Source organism: Podarcis gaigeae (assembly GCF_964106915.1).
Source record: "Podarcis gaigeae genome assembly, chromosome: 2".
Lineage (NCBI taxonomy): Eukaryota > Metazoa > Chordata > Lepidosauria > Squamata > Lacertidae > Podarcis > Podarcis gaigeae.
Window position 1 is genome coordinate 76,684,472 of NC_139679.1, and position 24,115 is coordinate 76,708,586.

General features: G+C 41.6%; 1 protein-coding gene across 2 annotated transcripts; it reads left to right on the forward strand.

The window, feature by feature from the left end:
* Positions 1 to 1,806: 1,806 nt before the first annotated feature.
* Positions 1,807 to 22,613, forward strand: LOC310838890 (inter-alpha-trypsin inhibitor heavy chain H4-like). 2 transcript variants are annotated; one of them, XM_083726745.1, is made up of 22 exons: positions 1,807 to 1,901; positions 2,303 to 2,463; positions 2,842 to 2,946; positions 4,567 to 4,729; positions 4,831 to 4,941; positions 5,052 to 5,180; positions 5,834 to 5,950; positions 7,148 to 7,316; positions 8,296 to 8,421; positions 9,221 to 9,402; positions 10,137 to 10,319; positions 11,656 to 11,795; positions 13,278 to 13,423; positions 14,241 to 14,279; positions 14,374 to 14,436; positions 14,816 to 14,896; positions 16,466 to 16,507; positions 17,188 to 17,328; positions 18,778 to 18,949; positions 20,122 to 20,276; positions 21,114 to 21,201; positions 22,440 to 22,613. In XM_083726745.1, exons 1-22 carry the CDS (start codon positions 1,827 to 1,829, stop codon positions 22,516 to 22,518), a joined length of 2,667 nt encoding a protein of 888 aa, XP_083582871.1. In that variant the 5' UTR covers positions 1,807 to 1,826; the 3' UTR covers positions 22,519 to 22,613. The 2 variants fall into 2 exon arrangements, with proteins under 2 accessions (XP_083582871.1, XP_083582872.1); XM_083726746.1 differs by having other exon boundaries at positions 14,816 to 14,839; positions 16,463 to 16,507.
* The last annotated feature ends 1,502 nt before the right edge of the window (positions 22,614 to 24,115 follow it).

Sequence of the window (24,115 nt, forward strand, 5' to 3'; positions counted from 1 at the left end):
TATATCTGCTAAATAATGTTGCAGGAGTTGTCAGGGTACACATAGTGGCTGGCAAGTCTAACATCCTCTAGTCTTGGGCAAGTCTAACATCCTTTGCCCAAGACACTGAACATGGTCACTGATAGAACTTCCGCCTTCATTGATAAAAACATGATTTTGGGGGAAGGGTTGACATTTACTGACTACAAGGGATGTTTGTCCTCTGTTTCATCATATTTCAAAATGTAGTGACCCTTGACAAGCGTGGGAGGTTGTAGCAGCATGCAGGACTTTCTTAAATGTATCTGTGTAACTTACTCAATTTCCGATTATGTAAGCCCCAGAATTACCTAACTCCGGAGTTCAGTAACATGACAAGTTCAGTAACATTGCTGAGTTCAGTAACATGACAAGTCAATAACATGACAGCATCATCCCTTTGTGGCCCCATGCTCTTTTTTCACCCCTTGCATTTGAAAGCAGCGAATTATATACAGTTAGTGCCCTCTACTGATGGAAGACTCTCCAATACACCCTCCAATACACAGTTTCTCCTGCAGCCCCCACCCCATCCTGGTCTGCGATGGAGGGTCAGGAGATCCTTCAAAATAGCTTGGGAGGTGGGATTGGGTTGCAAGGAGGCAAGGGAAATCATAAAAAAGCCACAGGAATGTCAAGCGCTCAACAAACAATTAATGCTAGGATAATTGTTCTGAATTTCTTTACAGAGTACAATATTCTGAACTATATGTTCCACTATGTAGTTAATCAAATCCCTTCTATTGTTATAGAACTGAGGGGTTCATTGTCCCTGGGAGTCTCAACCGTCTACAAAACTGGGGCCTATACAAGAGGAAACCAGTCCCCTTGTAATATGATGGCCCTAGCTGGCCCAGGCAATCTGCTCTTTAAAGGTCAAGCACCCATTCTCTCAGCTCTCAGCTCAAGGTTACATTATATCACTGAAAGGATAGCAGTAGACACTCACCAAATTGCTTCATGACTTGATAGGTTTTGGATTTGATTTCCTGGTTGCCAGTGCTATTGTTGTCTGGGATAGGAGACTGACTTAGCTCACACAGCAGCACAGTGAAAGACATCATGCCAAGATCTAAGGATTAAATTTCCTGTATAGTCAAACCTCGGTTGTTGAACGTAATCCGTTCCGGAAGACCGTTCAACTTCCAAAACATTCAACAAACAAGGCACAGCTTCCGATTGGTTGCAAGAGCTTCTTACATTCAAGCGGAAGCCACGTTGGATATTTGTGTTCCATAAAACATTTAAAAACCGGAGCATTTACTTCTGGGTTTTTGACGTTCAGGAGCTGAAACATTCGAAAATGGAGCCATTTGAGAACCAAGGTTTGACTGTATACTGTACATATGTTATCAAATTTTCTTTCTGGAATTATTATTTTAAAAAACATTATTATATTCTGTGATTTATATTCTGCAAATTTTTATAGAACCGGACTTTCTTAAAACCACAGGAAAGGGGGAAGCCACTCATATATTTTTGGTATTGCAGACATATTGGGTAGAACACAGATTTTCCATTCACTTGCTTGACAAGGTTGGTGACATCGGCAAGATGGGGGATGTTCTGTTTCAAGAATATTGTTCTGATTCAGTGGGTAAATATTGGGTAGAACACAGATTTTCCATTCACTTGCTTGACAAGATTGGTGACATTGGCAGGATGGGGGATGTTCTGTTTCAAGAATATTGTTCTGATTCAGTGGGTAAATATTAGGCTTCATCAGTCCACAAAGTCCCTAAGATGTTAGTTGTTCATTAACTCTTTTGTATAAAAGACTTCACTTCTGTGGATTTGTCACATCCAAAATGGACAGGCATTTTTTTGTCGCTTGGCTGTTTTTTTCTTCACTGCAAGTATTTGTGGAACCTGCGGCACCTGAGGTAATTATATGATTTTAACCTTAATTTAGTTAATACTGCAATTGAACTGGTTGTCTTAAATACTGATGGGAGTATATAAACTACTAATTTAATTTATAATAACTCCGTGTTAAGAGTATCTGTTTTGCATGCCAAGGGTTCCAGGTTTTCTAGAGAGCCTGCCAGTCAGTGTAGGACAACAGTGAGCTAGGTGGACTTACGACCTGACCAGTGGCATAGTGGAGGGGGCAGTTTTTTAGGGCAGGAGCATGAACATCATCTGCCAGAGTGGAAGCCTAATGAATGCACTCTCTCCTTGCTCTGACAACTAAATGAGCTGATGAAATCTTGCCATACAATAATACATTTGGTGTGGAAGAAGTTTGTCAGAATTCAGAGAATCTTTTCCTCTTCTTCTCCAGAATGCCATCGAAATCTACAGCCTGCATGTGGACTGCAAAGTTACCTCACGATATGCCCACACAGTAATCACCAGCAGAGTTGTCAACAGAGCGAATGAATCCAAGGAGGCTCTTTTTGAGGTGGAGTTACCCAAGTCAGCTTTCATCACAAACTTTAGCATGTAAGGCTTTGTAAGCTCATGTCTGGGGCCTCTTAAAAGTTAGAAAGATTGCTCCAGCCCAGCTATTCTGTGAATGGAAGGGCGTCTTCCAGCTGAGGAAGTGAGTTGCAACCAGTAAGCTGTTCCAGTGCCATCAACCGAACGTCCCAATGAGTGGAAGGGTGGGGGCAATTTTCACCTTTTAATTTATAAAAGCAGAATCTTAATGAAACTGAATTCACCTTCCCCCAACATCACCTCCCACATGGTTCTGAAGGGTCCCCGCAACTCCAGAGCAGTTTTTTGGGAGGAATAGGTGGGCTGCAGAAGAGGACAGGGGCATAAGAGGACATTACGTCTTTCTAATGACTTTAACTGTTCAAAACACTGTTTTTTAAGGACAATAGATGGAGAAACATATCCTGGAATAATCAAGGAGAAGAAATCTGCACAAGATCAGTATGACGCTGCGGTTTCACAAGGACAGAGTGCTGGACTGGTCAAGTAAGCAACTCCCCTCGCTGCCGCCATTGCAGTCATGGGTAAAGCCATAGAGAGGATAGAAGTGTATAGGAATATTTGGAAAGTGGCTTACACCAAGTACTTTACTAGACATTGCCACTACTTCTTAGCACCACTGACATCATTCCCCAAAGCTGAAGCGGGTCAAGTAAATGCACACTAGACCAAACTGGTTGATCAAATAATCAAACAACAATACCAAAGGGAAAGGCGAAAAGAAAAACAATACCAAAGGGAAAGGCGAAAAGAAAAACATTAAGGACAAGATGGGTTGGAGCCAAAGTTCTGCTGATATACTAGGTCTCTTCTGCCTCTGCCTTTCTTGGCTTGCACCTGCTCAGAAGCCTCTCCTAAATGTCAGGTGCCCTCAGTGTAAGCTGTGACTTGGGACAGCAGCAATGGAAGGGTGGATTGTGAAAATAAAGTGAAAGGACCTTGCGAGAACAGGGCTCCATTTCCCACTGCAGTTTACTGTGTAGCAGCTGTACTGTTTACAACGGTCTCCTCACATCCCAGAAAGGGCTTTCAGGGGCTGCAGAGCAAAGGAGGTAAAAGATCCCATCATGCAAGTGGCATTATGCTCACACAGTTGCAGATCCAACCCAATATTCTTAGAACCTAGGACTCAATTCACTCTAGCTCCATTTTACAGTCCTAGCAGTATGCCCAAATTATAACATTCTAAAGAGTGTAGATTTGACTAGATTATAATCGATCTAAAAGAGCTATTGGTGGCTTTCATGAAGTAGACCCACTAAGGGTTACAGACACCATATCAAACCCTCACAGGTATTGCATAGTGATGTCACTGAAGTTCAAACATTTTCTTGGCTTCAAATACAAACTTCACAAACAATAATGTTCAGCTGCATTATGAATTGACTGTTGTTTCCCTGAGAGGTTTTCCCTCAGCAAGGATACTTGGAGACTGTCATTTCTGAGAGGCTCTTAGTATTCAAAAAAGACACCAGATGTTCTAGAAATGTCCTGTCCCAAGTTTTTGGAAGTTCAGCAGTGTCCTATCTACAGGGAGACCAGGGAAAGGTAGCTTGCAGAGCTCTTAACATCCCCATTCAGGTGCTCTAGAAAAGTCAGTTTCCATGGATCCCTGGTGCTTTGGATGTTGCTATTTCAGCACTCCGTGGAGGATTGAAAGACACCACTTGTGCCATTTTCCTCTACAAGATAAACTACACCTGTCAGAATTCCCTCTTATACACAACTATTAAAAGTATAAGAGGCCTGCCTTCAACATCTCCACTCCAGTATCAGTGCAATTATACTACATTACTTCAAAATCCAGTACCACATGAGTTGACTTCTACTCATGTAGTGGGACTTCTCATTCTTCTTCTCCCCCGCAGGCCCCTTTGCCTTCCAAATCTGTTCTTGAATGTCCCCATATCCTCTGGAAAAGATTTGTGGGATACAAACAGCATCTACAGGGGAAGGAGATAAAGGAAACATCTCGTGGCACATGGAAGTCCATTCTGCTAGTGGATGTCCACAATTTAATATCACTCAAGAGTTCATTTCCCTGACAAACTTGAGCATGAGCTGCCAAATACTTGCATAAAGCCTAAATTCCTCATTTCCCTTCAGATCAACGGGAAGAAAACTAGAACAGTTTCGTGTTTCAGTCAATGTTGCAGCTGCTGCCAAAGTTAACTTTGAACTCACATACGAGGAACTTCTAAAGCGAAAGCTGGGAAAGTACGAACTGCTGATCAAGGTCAAGCCCAAACAACTTGTTAAACACTTTCAGGTAAATTCTTGGAAGAGGCTCTTACTATAAATGACACCAATTGCTGGCCCCATGTTGTAGCTGAAGGTTATGACTCTGAAGCATCTTTTTATTTTCTTCAGATTGACACCCACATATTTGAACCACAAGGTATAAGTTCATTGGAAACTGAGAGCACTTTCATCACCAATGAACTGAACAATGCTCTAACAAAGGTGCAGAATGAGACAAAGGTATGCATTATATGGACTACAAGACTTAGTATGCTTTTTTGAAAAAAGAAAAATCACTGGCCCTCCTATTCTAGCTTGACTGATTGTTTCCTTTTGTGGCTCTTATTTAGGCCCACATTTCATTTAAACCAACCATAGATCAACAAAGAAAAACCGCAGGAGTGGATGACACACTGCTCGATGGAGATTTTCTCATATGTTATGATGTTAAAAGGAGTGAGACTGCAGGTGATATACAGGTAAAAAATTACTGAGAATTCAGAGTAATAGGCATCACTTAGCTGAATTGAAGGGGGGGCATAGGAAAAGGCCTATTTACAAATTGTATAATCTTCGTTTCAGGCAGCAACCCCTAATCTTTTGTTTGGAAAAGAACCAGAACTGAATTGTAGCATAATCTTCTTCCTGAGATTTAGACATTCCAGTCAGTTTTCTAGGTTCTTCAGTAAGAAAGCCATTGTGGCCATCAATAGCCTTATCCTCTATGGATTTGTCTAACCCTCTTTTAAAAGCATCCAAACTGGTGGCCATCACAGCTACCTGTGGGAGAAGTTCCATAGTTGGACTTATTTTATACACTGCTGTGTTGAGATATGAATGTGTATATCTGAAGCTGAGGCTCTAATACTTTGGCTACCTCATGAGAAGAAAAGACTCCCTGGAAAAGACCCTGGTGTTGGGAAAGATTGAGGGCACAAGGAGAAGGGGACGACAGAGGACGAGATGGTTGGACAGTGTTCTCAAAGCTACCAGCATGAGTTTGACCAAACTGCGGGAGGCAGTGGAAGACAGGAGTGCCTGGCGTGCTCTGGTCCATGAGGTCACAAAGAGTCGGACACGACTAAATGACTAAACAACAGCAATATATGAATACCACTTGTTTTGTTTTCAGATTGTTAATGGATATTTTGTGCATTATTTTGCACCCAGTCAAATGCCAGCATTTCCCAAAAACGTGGTCTTTGTCATAGACACGAGTGGATCTATGAGTGGGAAGAAAATACGGCAGGTAATGTTTTTCCAAATAGAAAATGTTCTAGTGTTTGTGCCATGCTACGCCAACGGTATGTTAATTACCAGTGACAATAGCAATATCTCTTTGACAGTCACAATGTATCTTTATGGAGTCTGCTATCCCACAGCAGGACCAAACTGCTCCTCTCTTTGAGATTTGAGAGCTGAGGCACATAAGAACAAGTGCTTTAGCTCCTTAGAGCCTTGCTCATTTACAGTAGTTTGGACTTAGTCCCTGTCCTATTTTTCAAGCCCACTGCCTCCTTGGCTGTTTATGCAAGATAGCCTTTAAAGTAAGGAAAGCAGTATTGTAGGACTGCCAATTCCCAGGGTCCACACATTCCCTTGTTCTCTCTCTGTTACAATAGGGTTTGCTGGCTTTTGTAGCACCTCAAGCATCTCCCAGGAAAAGCTAGGCCACATTCTGGAAATCAGTGGGGTCTGTGTATGCAGAAAGCACTGGAGATGCATCACCCCTATTGCTACAACCCTAGAATTGCCTTTCTGGGAGGAATCTCAAGGGGAAAGAGAGGTACAGCAGTGCATGATGTGTAACGACACATTGCCACACCTTCTCTTGACTGAATTTACTTTAGAAGACCAGCAGCAGAGCATGTAAATTCTACTACAGTCTGAAATCAGTCTGAAACCAGCCACACAGTACCACCTCATCAAGTAAATTTCCCAGATAAATTGCTTTCTGTCATGTCAATTTACTTAAGAGAAGGCTACAAGCATGCTGTTTAAAGAGGACATAGTCCCTTGTCTTGTCTTTTTTTTTTCTAGACCTTAGCAAATGATATTCAAGAGGGATGTTAATGGCCTAGAATGAAATTTAAAATGGGAACCAAATCAGTTACAACACAGACCAAAGCAGTTGTTCTGGGACACACCTTGCCCACAGCAACTTCTACATGCAGGGTCCTTCAACCAGCTTCATGGGCTAAATTTTTTTCTGCACAAAACCACTTCCATATTGGGTGGGGGGGGATACATAGTTGTTTGGCTGCAGTTCTGTGTCCACTTACTGGGGAATAAATTCCATTAAATACAGGGGGACTTCTATATGAGCAGACATGCCAAGGATTAGGCTGCTAGACCCATACTCTGCAGAAATATTTATTTAAATATGTCTAATGTTAAGTTTCTGATTCTGTGACTGGAAATTACATTGCTTTATTACTTTTTATAGACAAAAGAGGCAATGAAAAAGATTTTGGAAGACCTTAATCCTGAAGATTACTTTAGCTTAGTTCTCTTTAGTGGAACTGTGAGGTTATGGACTTCATCTTTGTTGCAAGCTACAGAGGAGAACGTGGAACGGGCTAAACGACATGTTGAGACCATTTCTGCTGGAGGAAGTAAGTTTGTCAACTGAACAGACTTGTCAAGTTTTTCAGCAGAGTTTTACCTAATTCTCAGGTGTTTGGTTTTTCATTCAACAGCTTCTTATTTTTTATGCTCAGAAATATGGCCATATTCCTCCTCTATAATTGTACAGCGTATTAACTCCCATTTGCATACTGTATGTCTAAATTTGCTCGTCTCTTGATTTTTCTTTGTGGACTTAGTGCTATTTTATTTTCTTTAAGCCATAGATTTCTACTAGTCTAGGTCTTTTTGCTTTCTTTCCCCATATCCCCAGGGCAACATCTTGCCTTCGATGCAGGAGCAAATGCCCACCAAGGTGCCAAGTCAAGATATTTTGGCACAAGAAATAGAATATCCCACAAGGGCCTCTCCTCCCACCCCAGCAATTAAACATTGCAGTAATAATGCAAGACATGCCAAAGCACTTTATTAAGAACTCAAACAACCCTTAGGCATGAGAAAAGGCCCATCAGCAATCTATAGCATTACCCACCCTAGCGCCTAGTTTCTAGAGCATTTTTCTAAGGCCTGGGTTAAAACTCCGCAAGACCAAACTGGAACACACATAAAACATGGGCTGGGTGAAAATAAAGCCTTTCTTTGTTTGTTTGTTTGTTTGTTTGTTTGTTTACATAACAGCAACATTAAGATTGAATGAAATTAATTTGCCTGTTTCTCTTAATTCAGTTGTGAAACTATTGACTGTACCCAGTGATTTCAGTAACTTTGCATTTATTTCTTTTGTGTTTGTGTTCTTTGTATGTTCAAAACTCATGGACTGGATTTCACAATATTGCAAATAAGAAATGAAATAACCATTAATTGGCTGCCTTTTCAAGACTGTCTAACTGTTGGGATGGCCCTGGCTGTCTCTCTCCCTCCATACCTTTGAAGCATCCTCACTAGATCTCTGACGAACAATATAAATCTCTGGTCAAATCCACTGACCTGTTTTCTTTCCCATTACAGCAACAGATATTAATGGTGCTCTTCAGAAGGCAATAGACTCACTGGACAAAGACACCACAGCTGAGCTATTGCCAGACCAAAGCATTTCCATGATAATTTTGCTGACAGACGGTCAACCTACTACTGGTAAGTTAGAAACAGTAAAGCCACACATTCTGCTATTATTTTCATTTATATTTTTTATTTTTAATGCATACTTATCAACAATTACTTTAATTAGTCATTTTCTCTCTCTGTGTGTGACTCCCTTTTCAAGCTTCTCTTTCTCTTCAACAATTGGCCGTTTCACACCTTCCAGTAAAGATTCTCTCAATATCTTTGGATTTGGTTTTTACAAGCCCCTTAAACATTCAACATATCCATACAATTGACAGAGATAATCAAATAAGCAAAAAAGTCTAAACAGAGGGAGGAGGGTGCTAAACAGAGAGGAGTGAAAAATCACACACAGACTGATCCTCAGCAGAACTTTTTTCAAGCAGTTACAGCCTAAGTGGGAACACAGAATATCCTCCAGACATCAGCTTGCCGTATAAGTCTACAAAATTTCCTCATGTTTTATAACTCTCTTTCACACCTTCATTTACTTCGGACTCACTAGATTGTATGAGTGCCAGATGGGGAAAAAACAATATAGCCTTTATCTGGCTACAATATAATACTCCTGCAGTTTCTCAGTAAGAAACAGGAAATCCTAAATACAAAACATTTTTCTTGGTACAGAAGAAATATGTATTATAGTTGAACACAAATATCCAATATTTGCTTCTAAGTTTTTTCTTTAATTGAAAAGTCAGTGGGTGTTTGTAAACTCATTAATATTTTTCATACTCCCAACATCTGCTTGTTTCCTTCCAAATGCAGCATATTTAATTATTTTATCAGCGGCCGGGGTGTGTTCACATGTTATACCCATATATGACAGGTGAAACAAACATTGATAGAATTCAAAGAAACATACGGGAAGCTAATGAGGGGAAGTACTTCCTCTACTGCCTTGGCTTTGGATTTGACGTCAGCTACACATTTTTGGAGAAGATGGCTTTAGAAAATGGGGGAGTGGCTCGCCGAATATACGAGGACTCAGATGCAGCCTTGCAGCTCCAGGTAGGGGAGAAACAACAATCAAAACATATACATATATTTTAAATGAAGAATCTCAAAACTGTCTTCAGGTAGGCCAAAATATTTCTCTATGGAAGGGAATTCAGTGTTGTGCTATAAGTTAAAAGGTAGGTAAAGGACCCCTGGATGGTTAAGTCCAGTCAGAGGCGACTATGGGGAACAGCGCTCATCTCACTTTCAGGCTGAGGGAGCCAGCGTTTGTCCACAAACAGTTTTCCAGGTCATGTGGCCAGCATGACTAAACCGCTTCTGGTACAACAGAGCACCGTGACGGAAACCAGAGCGCACGAAAACAGTGTTTACCTTCCCACTGCAGCGGAACCTATTTATCTAATTGCACTGGCGTGCTTTCGAACTGCTATGTTGGCAGGAGCTCGAACAGAGCAACAGGAGCTCACCCTGTTGCAGGGATTCGAACCGCCAACCTTCTGATTGGCAAGCCCAAGAGGCTTAGTGGTTTAGACCATGGCACCACCTGCGTCCCTTGTTGTGCTATGGAAAACGTTCCGTCAACACGGAGCCTTCCCCTCTCTGCTTCCTATGCATGCTGTTCTGGGGGTTCTCCTGACCACCCCAGAGCCAATTTTGGAGGGTGTGGGGGCACATGGAGGAAGGAGAGTGGTGGAGAGTCTCATTGCATTAACAGAAGCATTTGTGCAGGCTTCTGCCAATGGGATTTGTTCCTATGGTTACCTTTTCTGTCTGTCTCATTCAAGGGCTTTTATCAAGAGGTAGCTACGCCTATCCTGAAAGAGATTGAAATGAAGTACCCAGACAATGCCGTACTGGAAGTAACTCAGAATAATTTCAAGTTGCTCTTTGATGGCTCTGAAATTGTTGTAGCTGGAAAGCTCGGCAATGACGTTGATGATCTTCCTGTGGAAATTAAGGCTAAAGGAGTAAGTAAATTGCTTCTTTTGTATGAACGACTTTGGGCTGCGTAGTCATTTTTCTTTCCCCAACATTCTGTGGTACATTCTGCTTTGAAACTAAAACTCTGCTTTTCCTTTTATGATTTTTTAAAGTATTTGAAATTTAAGGGGGGGAAATCCTTCATCCAAATATCACAGGGAGGTTTACAATAGAAAAATACGAAATGAGAATACAAAATACATAATACATAATAAAACAGATATAAAAACTATTATTATTTTTATTTATTTATTTATTTATTTATTTATTTATTTATTTATTTGTACCCCGCCCATCTGGCTGGGCTTCCCCAACCACTCTGGGTGGCTTCCAAAAAAAATATTAAAGTACTATACTACATCAAACATTAAAAGCCTCCCTAAACAGGGTCGCCTTCAGATGTCTTCTAAAAGTCTGGTAGTTGTTGTTCTCTTTGGCATCTGGTGGGAGGGCATTCCACAGGGAGGGCGCCACTACCGAGAAGGCCCTCTTCCTGGTTCCCTGTAACTTGGCTTCTCGCAGTGAGGGAACCGCCAGAAGGCCCTCGGCGCTGGACCTCAGTGTCCTGGCAGAACGATGGGGGTGGAGACGCTCCTTCAGATATACTGGACCGAGGCCATTTAGGGCTTTAAAGGTCAGCACCAACGCTTTGAATTGTGCTTGGAAACGTATTGGGAGCCAATGTAGGTCTTTCAAGACCGGTGTTATATGGTCTCGGCGGCCGCTCCCAGTCACCAGTCTAGTTGCCAAATTCTGGATTAATTGTAGTTTCTGGGTCACCTTCAAAGGTAGCCCCACGTAGAGCGCATTGCTACCAAAACAAACCAATGTCGCTCCCTCCCACAAACACATTTAAGAAGCCATAGAAGGTTAATCTGCCAAATGTATGTTGAAAAGAAACAGTTTTGCCTGGAGCCTAAAGATATGCAACCGGGGCGTAGCAGGGAGGGGGCTGACGGGGCGCTCCAGGCACATTGGGGGGCGGGCTGCTCCAGCCACCCTCCCTGAGCCAGCCCTGAACTGCTTTGCAAGACCCCTCGGGGAGGGCAGCATGAGGGGGACATGGCAGCCATGCATGCTTTGATCTCAGCATCTCCAGCAAAAACATGAGCTCACAATTGTCTTATTTTTATTGTTATATTCATAATTTGTTGTTTTCATGAATGCAGTAGATGCCTGCTCTTCTCTCTTCCCTCCAATCTTAAAAGTCTGCATAAATAGGTTTTCCCCTCTAACATCAGTTTGTGCAGAAAACAGTATGTGTTGCTTATATTCAGATTGAGTGTTACTTTGAATAACTCGCACTCCCCGTTCGCTTTCCAGCATGCCAGTGAATTTACTCTTAAAGAAGAGGCAAATATAAGAGAAAAGGAGCACGTATTTCAGCATCAGAAATACATCTTTGGAAATTTCATTGAGAGATTATGGGCCTATTTGACAATTCAGCAGCTGCTAGAAAAATCGTAAGCTAATAATAGTGTTGCAAGCTCTGAAGCATGTGAGATTCCAGGGGTTCTATGTGCTTATCTAGGGTTCATGTTCCCCTTGGAATGAGGCTATGGTGTCTTTATGATACAGTCATACCTTGGTTGTCAAATGGAATCTGTTCGATTTCTGAAAATGTTCAACAACCAAAGTACAGCTTCCAGTTCTGGGTTTGTAGCGTTTGGGAGCCAAAACATTCGGCTACAGAAGCATTCGGGATCCAAGGTATGACTGTATATTTTACACGTACATACAGACACATACAGATGGAGGGGTTCACAGCATGAACTCCTCAAGAGGATTATTCTTCTCCTATAGCCACAACCTTGGATCCCAACAGAAATCAGGCATGGCTCTCTCTCTCTCTGGCTTCCCGGCCCACAGCTTTGCTTCCAGATTCTAGCTCCCATAACTTAACTCCCAACCCTGGCCTTTATCTTTCTAACTACCAGCAAGTGGGGGGGGGGCACCCATTTGCTGTCTGGCACATATCCACTTCTTTTGTTACCTTAACAGTCCATGACCTCACCAGGAAGCTAGCCTGGCTATTCCAGGAATTTGAATCCTTGATTCGTTTTTAACACTTGCTGGATCCAGGGATTAGAAGGGTCTACTCCCTCGCAACTCATAACACAAAGTGAGTAATAGTTGCTTAGTGACTTGAGAAACACTTCTTTCTGCAAGATCTTGGCTCATGCTGATAATCCCTTGGCTTTCATTATTGCAGTCACATCCATACCATATATTTAAAATTGATATTTTATTGAATTTTTTTCAATTACAAAGCAATAAAGTGATGCAAAAAAGGGGAAAAGAACAAAGAACACACAACTGTGTGAAGGAGAGAAAAAACATTATATGAATACATACAAAAATACCCTAGCCCATATATTCTTTTATATATTTGATATTGTTATCCTAATACTAATGTAAATATATATTTAAATGACATAAGTTCCTCCACAGAATCCCAGGAATATAGTTTGTTATAGGTTCTGGGAATTGTGAGGAAAATTACATTTACAGAATTCTTTGGGAGAAGCCATGACTGTATAAATGTGCTTTAAATATATTGTGTGGCTATGTCTGTTTCAGTGAGAGGGTGTAAATCATAGCAGGTTGTATCAAACTCAATTACTGTGCACATGAAACAATGTCTGCAAGCACAGCACAACTCCCCCCCCCCATCTTCTCCCCTTGCTTGTCCCCCCAAATCTATTCTGGGTTCCCCCCAAACCCTTCTGAGCAGGTTAGAGGCTGGTGTAGGGGGCCCATGGGGGTAGGAGAAGGAGGGGAAGTCCTGTTACACTTGTGAGTGTTGTTCTGTGTGTGCAGTTATCTAGTTGGATACAAGCCAACATTCCTAACATAAAACCAGAAGTGTATATAAGCCTCTGTAGTTTGTTTCACTGGATCATGTGTAGAAAGCAGACAGTGCAGATTTTGCCTCTCTATCCTAGTGCTTCAGCTGATGGAGAACAGCGGGAAAACCTGGAAGCTCAAGTTTTGAACATCTCCTTGAAGTTTGGATTTGTTACACCCCTGACTTCCATGGTAGTCACTAAACCTGATGCTCAAGAGGTGGCAAACAAGCCTACAGAGGCAGGTAAATCAGAACAAATTGCTCCCATCTCAAACTGAAGTGATACATGCATTTATCTTTTGACTCTCATCCAAGTTCAGTGCTAGAAGAATGAGTTGAGAGCTCTGGCTATGCAGGCGTGTTGGGAGAGTGGTAAAACAGTCAGATAGAAGGATAACTATTGAGACAAGGATAATGATAAATGTAGCTTATAATTATGTGAAGAAAGGTGACGTCACTGATGTGATCGCACTGGTATGTTACTGGTGCTGAATATACCTTTCATAGAATCATAGAACTGTAGAGTTTGAAGGGATGCCAGAAAACACAACTAAAGAATCCCTGGCAGACTGGACCTTTATCTTTACCTTTATTACTTCCCTTGGTCCGACAATAGAAAATAGTGTGAAATGCTTAGAACGATATAATAGGCAGACTCTTTGGCATTATTCCTGATCTGGTTTGTGGTTTTCAACAATAGAATTTGGTGAGTGATTGTCTGTTAAGTCATACAGAGACCCATTAAAATCCAATAACTTCAGTAATAAGTAACTTAAGTCTATTGATTTCTATGAATCTAGAATGAGTATGAGGAACGTTGGTGACATATCTTTTCTGGTTTCCACTGAGCAATTTAGGTACGCCAAAACTGTGAAATCGTACTATTGTTGTGGAATAGTTTTCTCAAAAAGGTCAGTCGAAAAAGGTAACAGATTAGCACACATTACTTCCCAATAGCACCCAAAGGCTATGGCATAATTCAGTAGGGGCAAACACAGGAGAAATAAAAATTGAGATGGAGCTTACAGTCCATTGAAGCTGTCTTTGTTTCTTTGACCAGATAATGAGAATGTAAACACTGTTGCAGATCGAACGTTTGGTATGTAATCTAATTCAACAATTAAATACCAGTAACTTATTCCTAAGAATTTATATACTGTGACAAAAATGATCTAACCTTGAGACTCTCATAGGCATGAAGAAATCTTCTAGAATCGTAGGAGGTAGCGATCCTCTTGACAACTCTGGGAGTTATGGTATGAAATCTTCAGAAATTTACAGCTACAGCTCCACAGTCTGTTTTCTGGAGTGTTGAGAATTGAGGCACTTATCTCTCTCCTGTACAGAAGTTGCAGAGTCACTAAAAATCCGCCAACAGCAATGTTGAAGTCATATGGGCTTAGAGTGGCTCTGTTTCTCTCTGGAGAGGCGGAGCCAGAAGCAGGGTTTCTCTTCGTGAGCCATTGGACACAGCCATGTGACGCAGGAAACACAATGTGTGCCGTTGGAAAAAGGAGGGGAGGGAACTAGAAGGATTATATTTATGTCAGGGATAGTATGGACACAAATTGTATTAGTGTACAATATGCTTTGCTTCCATACTTATGCATATTGAAACACTTCCTTCTTTTTCAGTAAGAACATCTTGGTCAGCACAAATAGATACCGGTTTCGATTTCCATCCACAATTTCTTCTAACCGATTTTCAAGATACCGGTAATGCTCCATCACATTCTTGTATGGTTTAGGCTTATCTTGCACTCTGTGTTCCTTCTTCTGCAGCTGTTGTAAAACAGTTGGTCCCTGGGAGCCAATGGTGGCATATTATAATGGACATAAAAATCACAGCTTTCTGTTTCCACAGATGGTTGGGCCCGCCTCCTACTTTTAAGTACAGCACTTGCATGTATGAGCCTCTCTGTGCCTGTGCTGTGGGTCTAGCCACAAGTATGCAGACAGGACAACATTAGTGTTCTTGTAATTTGGTGATTGCAAAGAATTGGCCCTTTCCTCTCAAATCAATGGAGTATACACTCTTAGCACACTCAATGCACAATATTTAAGAATTAAAGATTATTTGTTTTTTTGTTTTCTTGGAGGAGTGCTACACTCACCATTTTCCTCTCCCTGCTCCCCACAGGTGGGTATGCGAGGCAGAGGAAAACTACCACTAATTCAATAATCCCTTTTCTCTTTCTTAATCTCATGGTCATGGGTTTGAGCCCTGTGTTGGGCAAAAGATTCCTGCTTTGCAGAGAGTTGGACTAGATGACCCTTGGGGTTCCTTCCAGCTTTTTGATTCTATGATTAATCAGTTTTGTGAGACTCTGGTTTTGGTGTAATTTTCTTAGTCGCAACTTGAGGCAGACATAGCCTTGGGAAGGATTGCAAGTGGGGAGGGTCTTTATACGAGGTCCTGAGGTCCTTGCTCCCAACTACAGCTTCCAGGTTTTTGTTTTCCCTTCATGTGAATAGCTGCTTCATAATTGGCTTAGCGTTGCTTTCTCGTGACAGGTTATTGAGCATTCATCCTCATTTGTTTGCAGAATGTTTTCAGAGAGGTTATATAATGGCTCTGGTTTATTGAAGATTTATTCTGATTTGTTTGCAGGGAGGTTGCGCAGTGCTGCATCAAACATTTATTATCTCACAATTTCCAGTGCTTTTTCCTGCCACATTCTTTACTGCAAAAAGTCTCTCTCGGTGTACAAGAGCATCAAATATGCTTTAGTTGTGCAACCTGAATTTGTCAGTGTGAAATTGCATGACACCCACAAAATGTTAGGTTCAGTGTTCTTGGGAAAGGAGGAATGCTTATTTTTTCCCCCTTGAGAATAAATATGCATGAAGCTGCCAATGTTCAATTTCTGAGTGTTTTTGCCTAGCAGATTTTGCCCTGTTTCAGGGACATCAAGTGGCATTTCTCCTAGATGAATCTTTCAGCCAAATGTAGTTGGCAATAGATATATAGCATTTAAAAGCCACTTGGCAGTGTTGTTTGCTGCATAGTGATTGTGATTTAAAAAGTATATTAGGGAAAAAATTTAGGGGTAGCAATGTGTCCCTATACATTAAATGGGACATGTTAAATAAAAAATAAGAATCCTGCTAAATGAAAAATAAGAAGAAAAAAAACAGAACCCCAGTCCATATGACCAGCGATGAGACATGATGGCAATCATAGTCCAAAATCTCTGGAGGACACCAGGTTATGGAAGGTTGATCTAGTACCTATGCAGTATAACAGCAGAAAATTAACAATTTATATTTTTTTGGGTTATTTAGATTATGCGGATTATTCATACACATTGCTGGGGAGTCACCCTGGTGAGTAATTCACACTTTATTCTCTATTAATATATTTTCCCCTCCATGAGGTGTTTCTGATATGGATACATGTATTTGGAATCCCATTGGTAAGGTGGAGGGGAGCAGGTGGGGAAATGTTTGGTGAGGAACAGGTTAAGCAGACCCCAGGCCACTCCTCAGAACAAATTCAATCCCCCAACATCCCAGGTGGGACATGGAAGGACTTCTGCCTGGAACCCTGGAGAACATCTGCAGTCAGTGTAGACAGTCCTGAGACAGATAGATCAATGGTCTGACTCAGTATAAAGCAGCTCCTCTCTTCCTAAATTCGCAGCCTTCTGAGGTTGCTGTTCTTTTTTATATAAAAAAACCCCCACAGACAACCTTTTCAGATTTGTTAAGTGTGTGTGTGTAATATGTAGCATGTGTGATTTGGAAATTGAGAAAACTCAAGGTGTCACCTTCCTTAGTGTTTGTCCTGTCTCTATCACTTAATTTTAAGTCCACTCTACGAGGGCTTTGTCATATATGAGCAGGATGACTTTGGGCCACGGGCTACCAGCCACCATTTGGAATGAATATGGAAGACCCAAATGCAGTTTTGGCATGACTTCACTGAAGGTTTGGCAAGGCAGGTCCAAACTCACAAATTGCACTATTAAAAATGACAATATTTTTTGGTTTCTACTGATTCCTAGGCAACGTTCAGTCTCTCCCAGACGCTGTTAATGAGTATCCAAGTTTCATTCTTCAACTGACTCATGAAAAAAATCCCATTTGTTTAAATATCAATGGACAGCTGCAAACACCCATAACCCTGCTAACTGATTCAGACAAAGGTAAGGCTTCTAATGTAAGCTGCTGTCAACTCCCCAACTTTCATGTCAAGCATTTTGGTTGCTTCCAGAAATCTGTGTGAGTGCATTTTATTTGACAATGAAATACATCAAAACTACTGACCAGGGAATTCTCAACACTATTGGTCTTGTAGAGCTAGAGCTTATACTGAAAAATGTTGTGACATGGTTTTCTGTTGCTAATATCATGCATTAGTCAGAATACATGGTTTTACATGTCTCATTCCAATTGTTCAAAGTGTTTCACATATTTCATTGTAGGAATCCTTCCTGCACATTGACTCAAATGTCTCACTTTTTAATATTTTTATTTATTCCTATTTATTATGATTTCGTGGTCCATAGGTCAAAATAGCACTATTTGTTTTAAAAGTTGAAGGTCCAACTTCATGATTTACTTGCATGCCAAGGTACCCAAACCACAAAGTTCCCAGGAGATCAATAAATCACTCTGACACAGAATATTTCGTTTATGGGTTCAAATAGGCCACAACATTATTGGTTACAGATGTGAGTGGTTTGGCTTAGGCATTGAGGTGAAGCCAGGCTACATCTTGACTCCTGCCCATCTGCAGGGAGTCCACGGAAGGATAAACCACCGACAGGAGGTGCCCTATAACTTATGTCAGATAGCGGCACCCGAGGGGTCCCCGTAGGCTGTGACATGGCCCTAGTCCATGCCTTCAGACAGTATTCACACCCCGGATCCCTTTAACAGGCTACCGTTACTGAGGAGGGGCAGGTGAAGCAACAACCTCCCCTCCAACCAAACAAAGGCTTAGCCAGTGCCTAACCTCAAAAAAGTTGTGACAATAGCTACTAGGTTGGCGAAAACCATATGGCCATGCCAATTTGCCACACAATTTGCAACTCTGGAGTTGTGGCGCTCATCTCGCTTTATTGGCCGAGGGAGCCGGCGTACAGCTTCCGGGTCATGTGGCCAGCATGACTAAGCTGCTTCTGGCGAACCAGAGCAGCGCACGGAAACACCATTTACCTTCCTGCCAGAGCGGTACCTATTTATCTACTTGCACTTTGACGTGCTTTTGAACTGCTAGGTTGGCAGGAGAGGGACCAAGCAACGGGAGCTCACCCCGTCGTGGGGATTTGAACCGCCGACCTTCTGATCAGCAAGTTCTAGGCTCTGTGGTTTAACCCACAGCGCCCCCGCGTCCCTTGGAGAGATGAATAGATAGCTATAAATACAGGCTAGTCGCGTCATCTGGTTCTTGCTGTAGCCCTTGCAATTCTGGTCAGTTGTGTGATTTCAGTAGGCTTTTGAAAAAGGGGACTAGAAATGGTGGTAACACATGGATTTTGTTGCTCTTGAGCTTATATCACAGTTTTATTTATATTAAAATGTTGCTTAGTAAACAACAATATGTTTCTTGTATATGATCCTCATATTTATTTTGACTAATATATTTTCAGGGATCCAAGTGACTGGTAAGCTTGGAGAAAACAGAAAGTTTGTGGAGTTCAACGTAATCTATCAGACACCCAATGTGCAAATCAACGTGTCAATGGGAGAAATTATACTGAATGATCAGGGCAATGTGAGCTCTTTCCCATGGACAAAGGCTGCATCTTTAACAACTAGAGGGTAAAATTTGATATTTTCAGTTTCTTTTCAGTGTTGGTTGGTTTGACTTTGAGGCTATACCTAATGCAACTTTTACATTCTTGAACTCCTAAGCTTACATAATTTTTCAAAGCGCAAGCCGAACTGTTCATGCATCCAAATAACAGCATTAATGTGAAATTCAGTGGATTCCCTTACCTTGGGACTTTAAAAAATATTGGTTTTCTCTTTGAACAAAGCATTTTAATTTCCTATGAATTGAGGTAGAAGCTTCATAATATATGTTAGCTTAGACTGACGAGAAGCAGTTAATTGGCCAGAAAATAATGAAATTAACTCAGTAGGTCCAGGAGAACTCCCCTGAGGAGCACCTAAGGGCCCCGTTCCTGCCACTCACCATCTGCCCTAGGGCATCATAAGGACTGTTGCTGCCGCCGCCACCACTGCTGCCTGGGACAGGGGTCCTCAAACTTTTTAAACAGGAGGCCAGTTCACTGTACCTCAGACACTGTTGGGGGCCAGACTATAGTTTGAAAAAAAATATGAACAAATTCCTATGCACACTGCACATATTTTATTTGTGGTGCACAAAAAAAGGAAAAAAACAATACAATATTTAAAATGAAAAATGATTTTAATCAACATAAACTTATAAGTATTTCAGTGGGAAGTACGGGCCTGCTTTTGGCTAATGAGATGGTCAATATCCGGCTCCATATTGGTCACTGCTCGTTGTAGCAAGTGATGCAAGATTACCAAAGAGTCTTCCCCTGGTCTTACCCAGCTTCATGAAGAAGGGGGAAATACTTCACAACGTGGAGAAAATTGTCTATGTTGAGTATAACCTTGTTTGATTTATTGTGATGTTCAGTTTTCTTGTTTGCTACTTCACAAAATACTAATAAACTGCTGCACTGAGGGGGGGAGAGAGATAAATGAGAGCGGCGCCTTGGCTGAGGTAAAAGTAAAAGCCGTCCCTCCCAGCGCAGGCTAGGCTAGGCCCGCCCCAGTCTCCCTCACCTCGGAGTGCGGCCACCACAAGCCCAGCCAAGCTTGTGTTACCACTGTAGTGATACAACTCTACAAGCATTTGACATTCTATAGTAATAATGTATATATTTCTATATATTAATATTTATTGATTTATTTCAACATGTATATATTTAGAAATAACAGCATCACTTCCTTCCTAGGTTGAGCTTTCTTATTGAAAAGGAAAGGAGTCTTTCACTATCAGGACCAGACGGTATCACAATACAAGTTTACTATATGAACAACCCTCTTAATTTCCTTGGCTTGCACTTCAAGAATAGTGAACTTTTTTCTAACAACATTGCTGGACTTTTTGGTATGTATTCAGATTTTGCAATGAAATAGCAATCATCATGCTATTTACCAGTAAGCTTGGTTTTGATGTAGCACTATAACTTACAATAATATTGTATATCCTTGGAACAACTCTGAAAGGAAATGAGCATGATTGTCTCTACGTTTCAGATGAAGTGGGGATGAGAAGGGGAGCCCTGGTTTAGTGGCTTTCCTAAGTCACCTAGTCAGTTCATGACACCTTAAGTTATGTTTAACTGGCAACTGTTTAGTTCACAGCTCAATCTCTCCATCACTACACCAATACTTGTGAGAATTGGGGTGGTGGTGCTGACATGATTGTCAGGAGAGCCACCAAAGATCTTCCTCAGTTTCCAGGCCCAACCTGATGTTCTTACGTCTATCTTTGGAGAGGGAACCCATGTCAGCCTCTTGGCCATGGCTGCCTCCTCCCTGGGGCTCACCGTTCCTCACGTACAAGGCAGCTCCACCTCAGAAAAGTGGACAAGTGTTGAATAAATGTCTAGAGAAAACTCGGAGAAACACTGAGCTTGTTGTTTTATGAGTAAAACTACCTTCTCATGTTTAATTATTGATTATTATTCATAGTAGGCGCAAGTGTACTGCAGTCTATCCATTTTGTTTGCTATAGGCCTGTCAAAGGCCATAGTGAGCTGCCCCCCCCAAAAAAAAATACTTCCATCAAGATAAATACTAGACTAGACAGTAGTCAAATGTATCCTAAAATCAAGCAGGAATTAGCCTTTATTGGAAGGGGGGTGAGACGCGTATTGCAGCTGCTCCAGCATAGCTTTGAGAACTGCAGTTATTTTCCTGTGTTTTTCTTTGTGTTTCCCAGGTCAGTTTTACTCTAATAAACGTCTTCAAAGACACAGCAATAGAACGAAGACACTGACTGTAGGAGAACAATCATATAGTTTCACAAGGTAAAAGGCACAGAAAAACACTTGTTGTAGACCTTGTTTTGTGCAGTGCTTTGAAAGTTATTTTGGAGATATATCTGCAATCACACTTTCAGCTGAGCCAGATTTTATATAACATCATGGGTCGGGAAGGTAGGTATGGCTTGCCTAAAATGGCCTGGCAAGTCAAATAAGGAGGCCTGACGCCCATAGACCGGGCATTTCTCACCACATAACCTACACTGTTCTTCAGTTTGGGAGGGCCCAGTATTTTATTAAAGTGGTAATAAAATATAGTAAATTGGAAGTGTTTTTCTGCAAACGCAGCTCAGAACAGTGTTGCTATGAATTTTCATATCAGCAAAGTATTTGTGGCCCTTTAGGACCCTCAAGGAATAACCTACATCTTTTCTATGAACATTAAAAAAATATTTTATGCTTGAAATGCAACTTTCCCCCCACTCAAAAATTTTGAGTCATCCCCATGCCTTTCAGGTCTTCAGCACATTCATTAACCTCTCCCTTGTTACTAGCTTTCCTCGGCCAGTTCCCCCAGTCTTTGCCAACAAAAAAAGTTACACTTTGTGAAGGAGCAGGGGGTTAACATCAATGGGGAGGGCTTATTGGGTCCTTGGACCCAATGTCATGCCAACCCTTACCCTGCCTGCTGCTGTCAAGAAAGATTTGGCCTGATTTTATCCCATCACCATTGTGCAGTCTTCTTGTTTTGCTGCTCTCATGGGTCACATAATGCGCCTGCCTGGGCAAATGAATTTTGCTATTCAGTTCTCCAACCAACCAATGTTTACAAAAATACATATATTAGGGGGAAATGTGCATACAAATGTTAGTGAAAATGACATATGGAATGCATTATATTAGAGGAAATTGCTTTCAAAAATGTGTAAGAAACACATCCCAAAATGTGTTTATTAGGAGAAATTTGCATTGAATGTTGATGAATCTTCATGAGGATTTTTCATTTTTATACTGTGAATTGCTGCACAAATGTGGAGGGCTGAATTTAAGATGGAAAAAAATGAGAAATGGAGATAAGTGAAACTGGCAGATCCTTTCATTCCTAGCTCTTCCCATTTGCAAAGGAAAGGTTTTTGCTAGCAAAAATTGGGGGAAAGGCTGTAAATGCAGTTACATTAAAACAAAAATCATTTGCAGGGGAGTAACTGAGAAGACCATATGACTTTCAAGGGGGCTTTTACTTTCAATGGGAACTCATTGATCTTTTTTCTTTCATTTTAAAGGCAAAACAAGAAAGATTACAGGATTGAACAGGGAGCCAATGTCAATTTTACCTGCTGGTCACTGGATATAACTCCTTGAAGAACAGCATTTAAAGCAGTAAAAATGTCCATCTTTTGTATTAAGTGTAACTATTACATTTCATTTCAGTGATAACTATTAAAATTGTAAAGGGATGTTTGTCCTTTGTTTCATCATATTTCAAACTGTAGCGACCTTTGACAAGCGTGGGAGGTTGTAGCAGCATGCAATACTTTCTTAAATGTTGATTTAAGGGCCAATATCTATTGGAAGCCACAATCTCTTGATTGGGAAATATTAATTTTTGGAGGGAGGCTTAGGTGGCAACTGGAGTGCCTGTGTAACTTACTCAATTTCTGATTATGTAAGCCCCAGCATTACCTAACTCCGGAGTTCAGTAACATGACAAGTTTAGTAATATTGCTGAGTTCAGTAACATGACAAGTCAATAACATGACAGCATCACCCTTTGTGGCCCCATGCTCTTTTTTCACCCCTTGCATTTGAAAGCAGTGGATTATATGCAGTTATATGCAGTTCCTCTATTGATGGAAGACCCTCCAATACACAATTTCTCCTGCAGCCCCCACCCCATCCTGGTCTGCAATGGAGGGTCAGGAGATCCTTCAAAATAGCTTGGGAGGTGGTGTTGGGTTGCAAGGAGGCAATGGAAATAATAAAAAAGCCACAGGGAGGTTAAGTGCTCAACAAACAATAATGTTAGGATAATTGTTCAACTGAATTGCTTTGCAGCATACAACATTCTGAACTGTATGTGCCACTATGTAGTTCATCAAATATTCTTCTATTGTTATAGAACTGGGGGGTTCATTGTGCCTGGGAGTCTCAACCGTCTACAAAACTGGGGCCTATACAAGAGGAAACCAGCTTCCTTGTAATATGATGGCCCTAGCTGGCCCAGCTAAGTATCCCCATTTGCATTACCAGGCTCCATGGAGAGGTGACCATGTTCCATGGAGACAACTGAGGGATTAGGTCCTTCAGGAAAGAGGAGGCATTTTTCCCACCTCCTCACCTGACTGGAGGTGACACCATCTTGTAAGGAGGAGAACAATAGCCAGGACTAGTCTGCCTGTTAGTGTTGACTTGGAATGGCTGCTTACCCTGCTGGGGGTGGACAGTGGTTTCGGCCCATCACAGCCTTTTCCTCCACCCCTGAGGAGAGGGGTAAGAGTCGCCTCTTCACAGCTGAGCTTTGGGTCCTCTCCCAGCTGCCAGCTTTGGATGGCAGGATAGATTTCCAACACACACACAAATTGAACTGCCCAACCAGGAGCAGGCAAGGAGCTGGAGTCTAGATGATGGACCAGAGTCAGGAAGTCTTCATTCCAGTCCACTGCCTGGGAAAAAGGCTGTGCTCTTGCCACTTGGTGCAGTTGGATAAGGCATTGGGTGGGATGGTAACCCATTGAAGGGTTTGGGGTGAACTGGTGCATCATCCCAACCTAAAGCAGGTGCGATATCAGGGTACTGTGTTAGAGGGGTCTAAGTGGAAGTCTCTGTCCAAAAGCAAAGCCTGGGGCAGATAGACTATAGAGCTTCTACCTAGAATTAAGGTAATTTTCACGCTGGGCATCAATGGGTGAAAACACAAATTCCTCCAGTTATTTGTGGGAGGAAGTTGTTTTTCTGTAAG

Excerpts from the sequence above, each read along its gene's own strand:
- LOC310838890 (XM_083726745.1), top strand. The coding sequence starts at position 1,827 with ATGGACAGGCATTTTTTTGTCGCTTGGCTGTTTTTTTCTTCACTGCAA. Across the intron at positions 13,424-14,240 it reads AAACAAGCCTACAGAGGCAG|ATAATGAGAATGTAAACACT; the intron begins GTAAATCAGAAC and ends TTCTTTGACCAG. Across the intron at positions 14,897-16,465 it reads AACCGATTTTCAAGATACCG|ATTATGCGGATTATTCATAC; the intron begins GTAATGCTCCAT and ends TGGGTTATTTAG.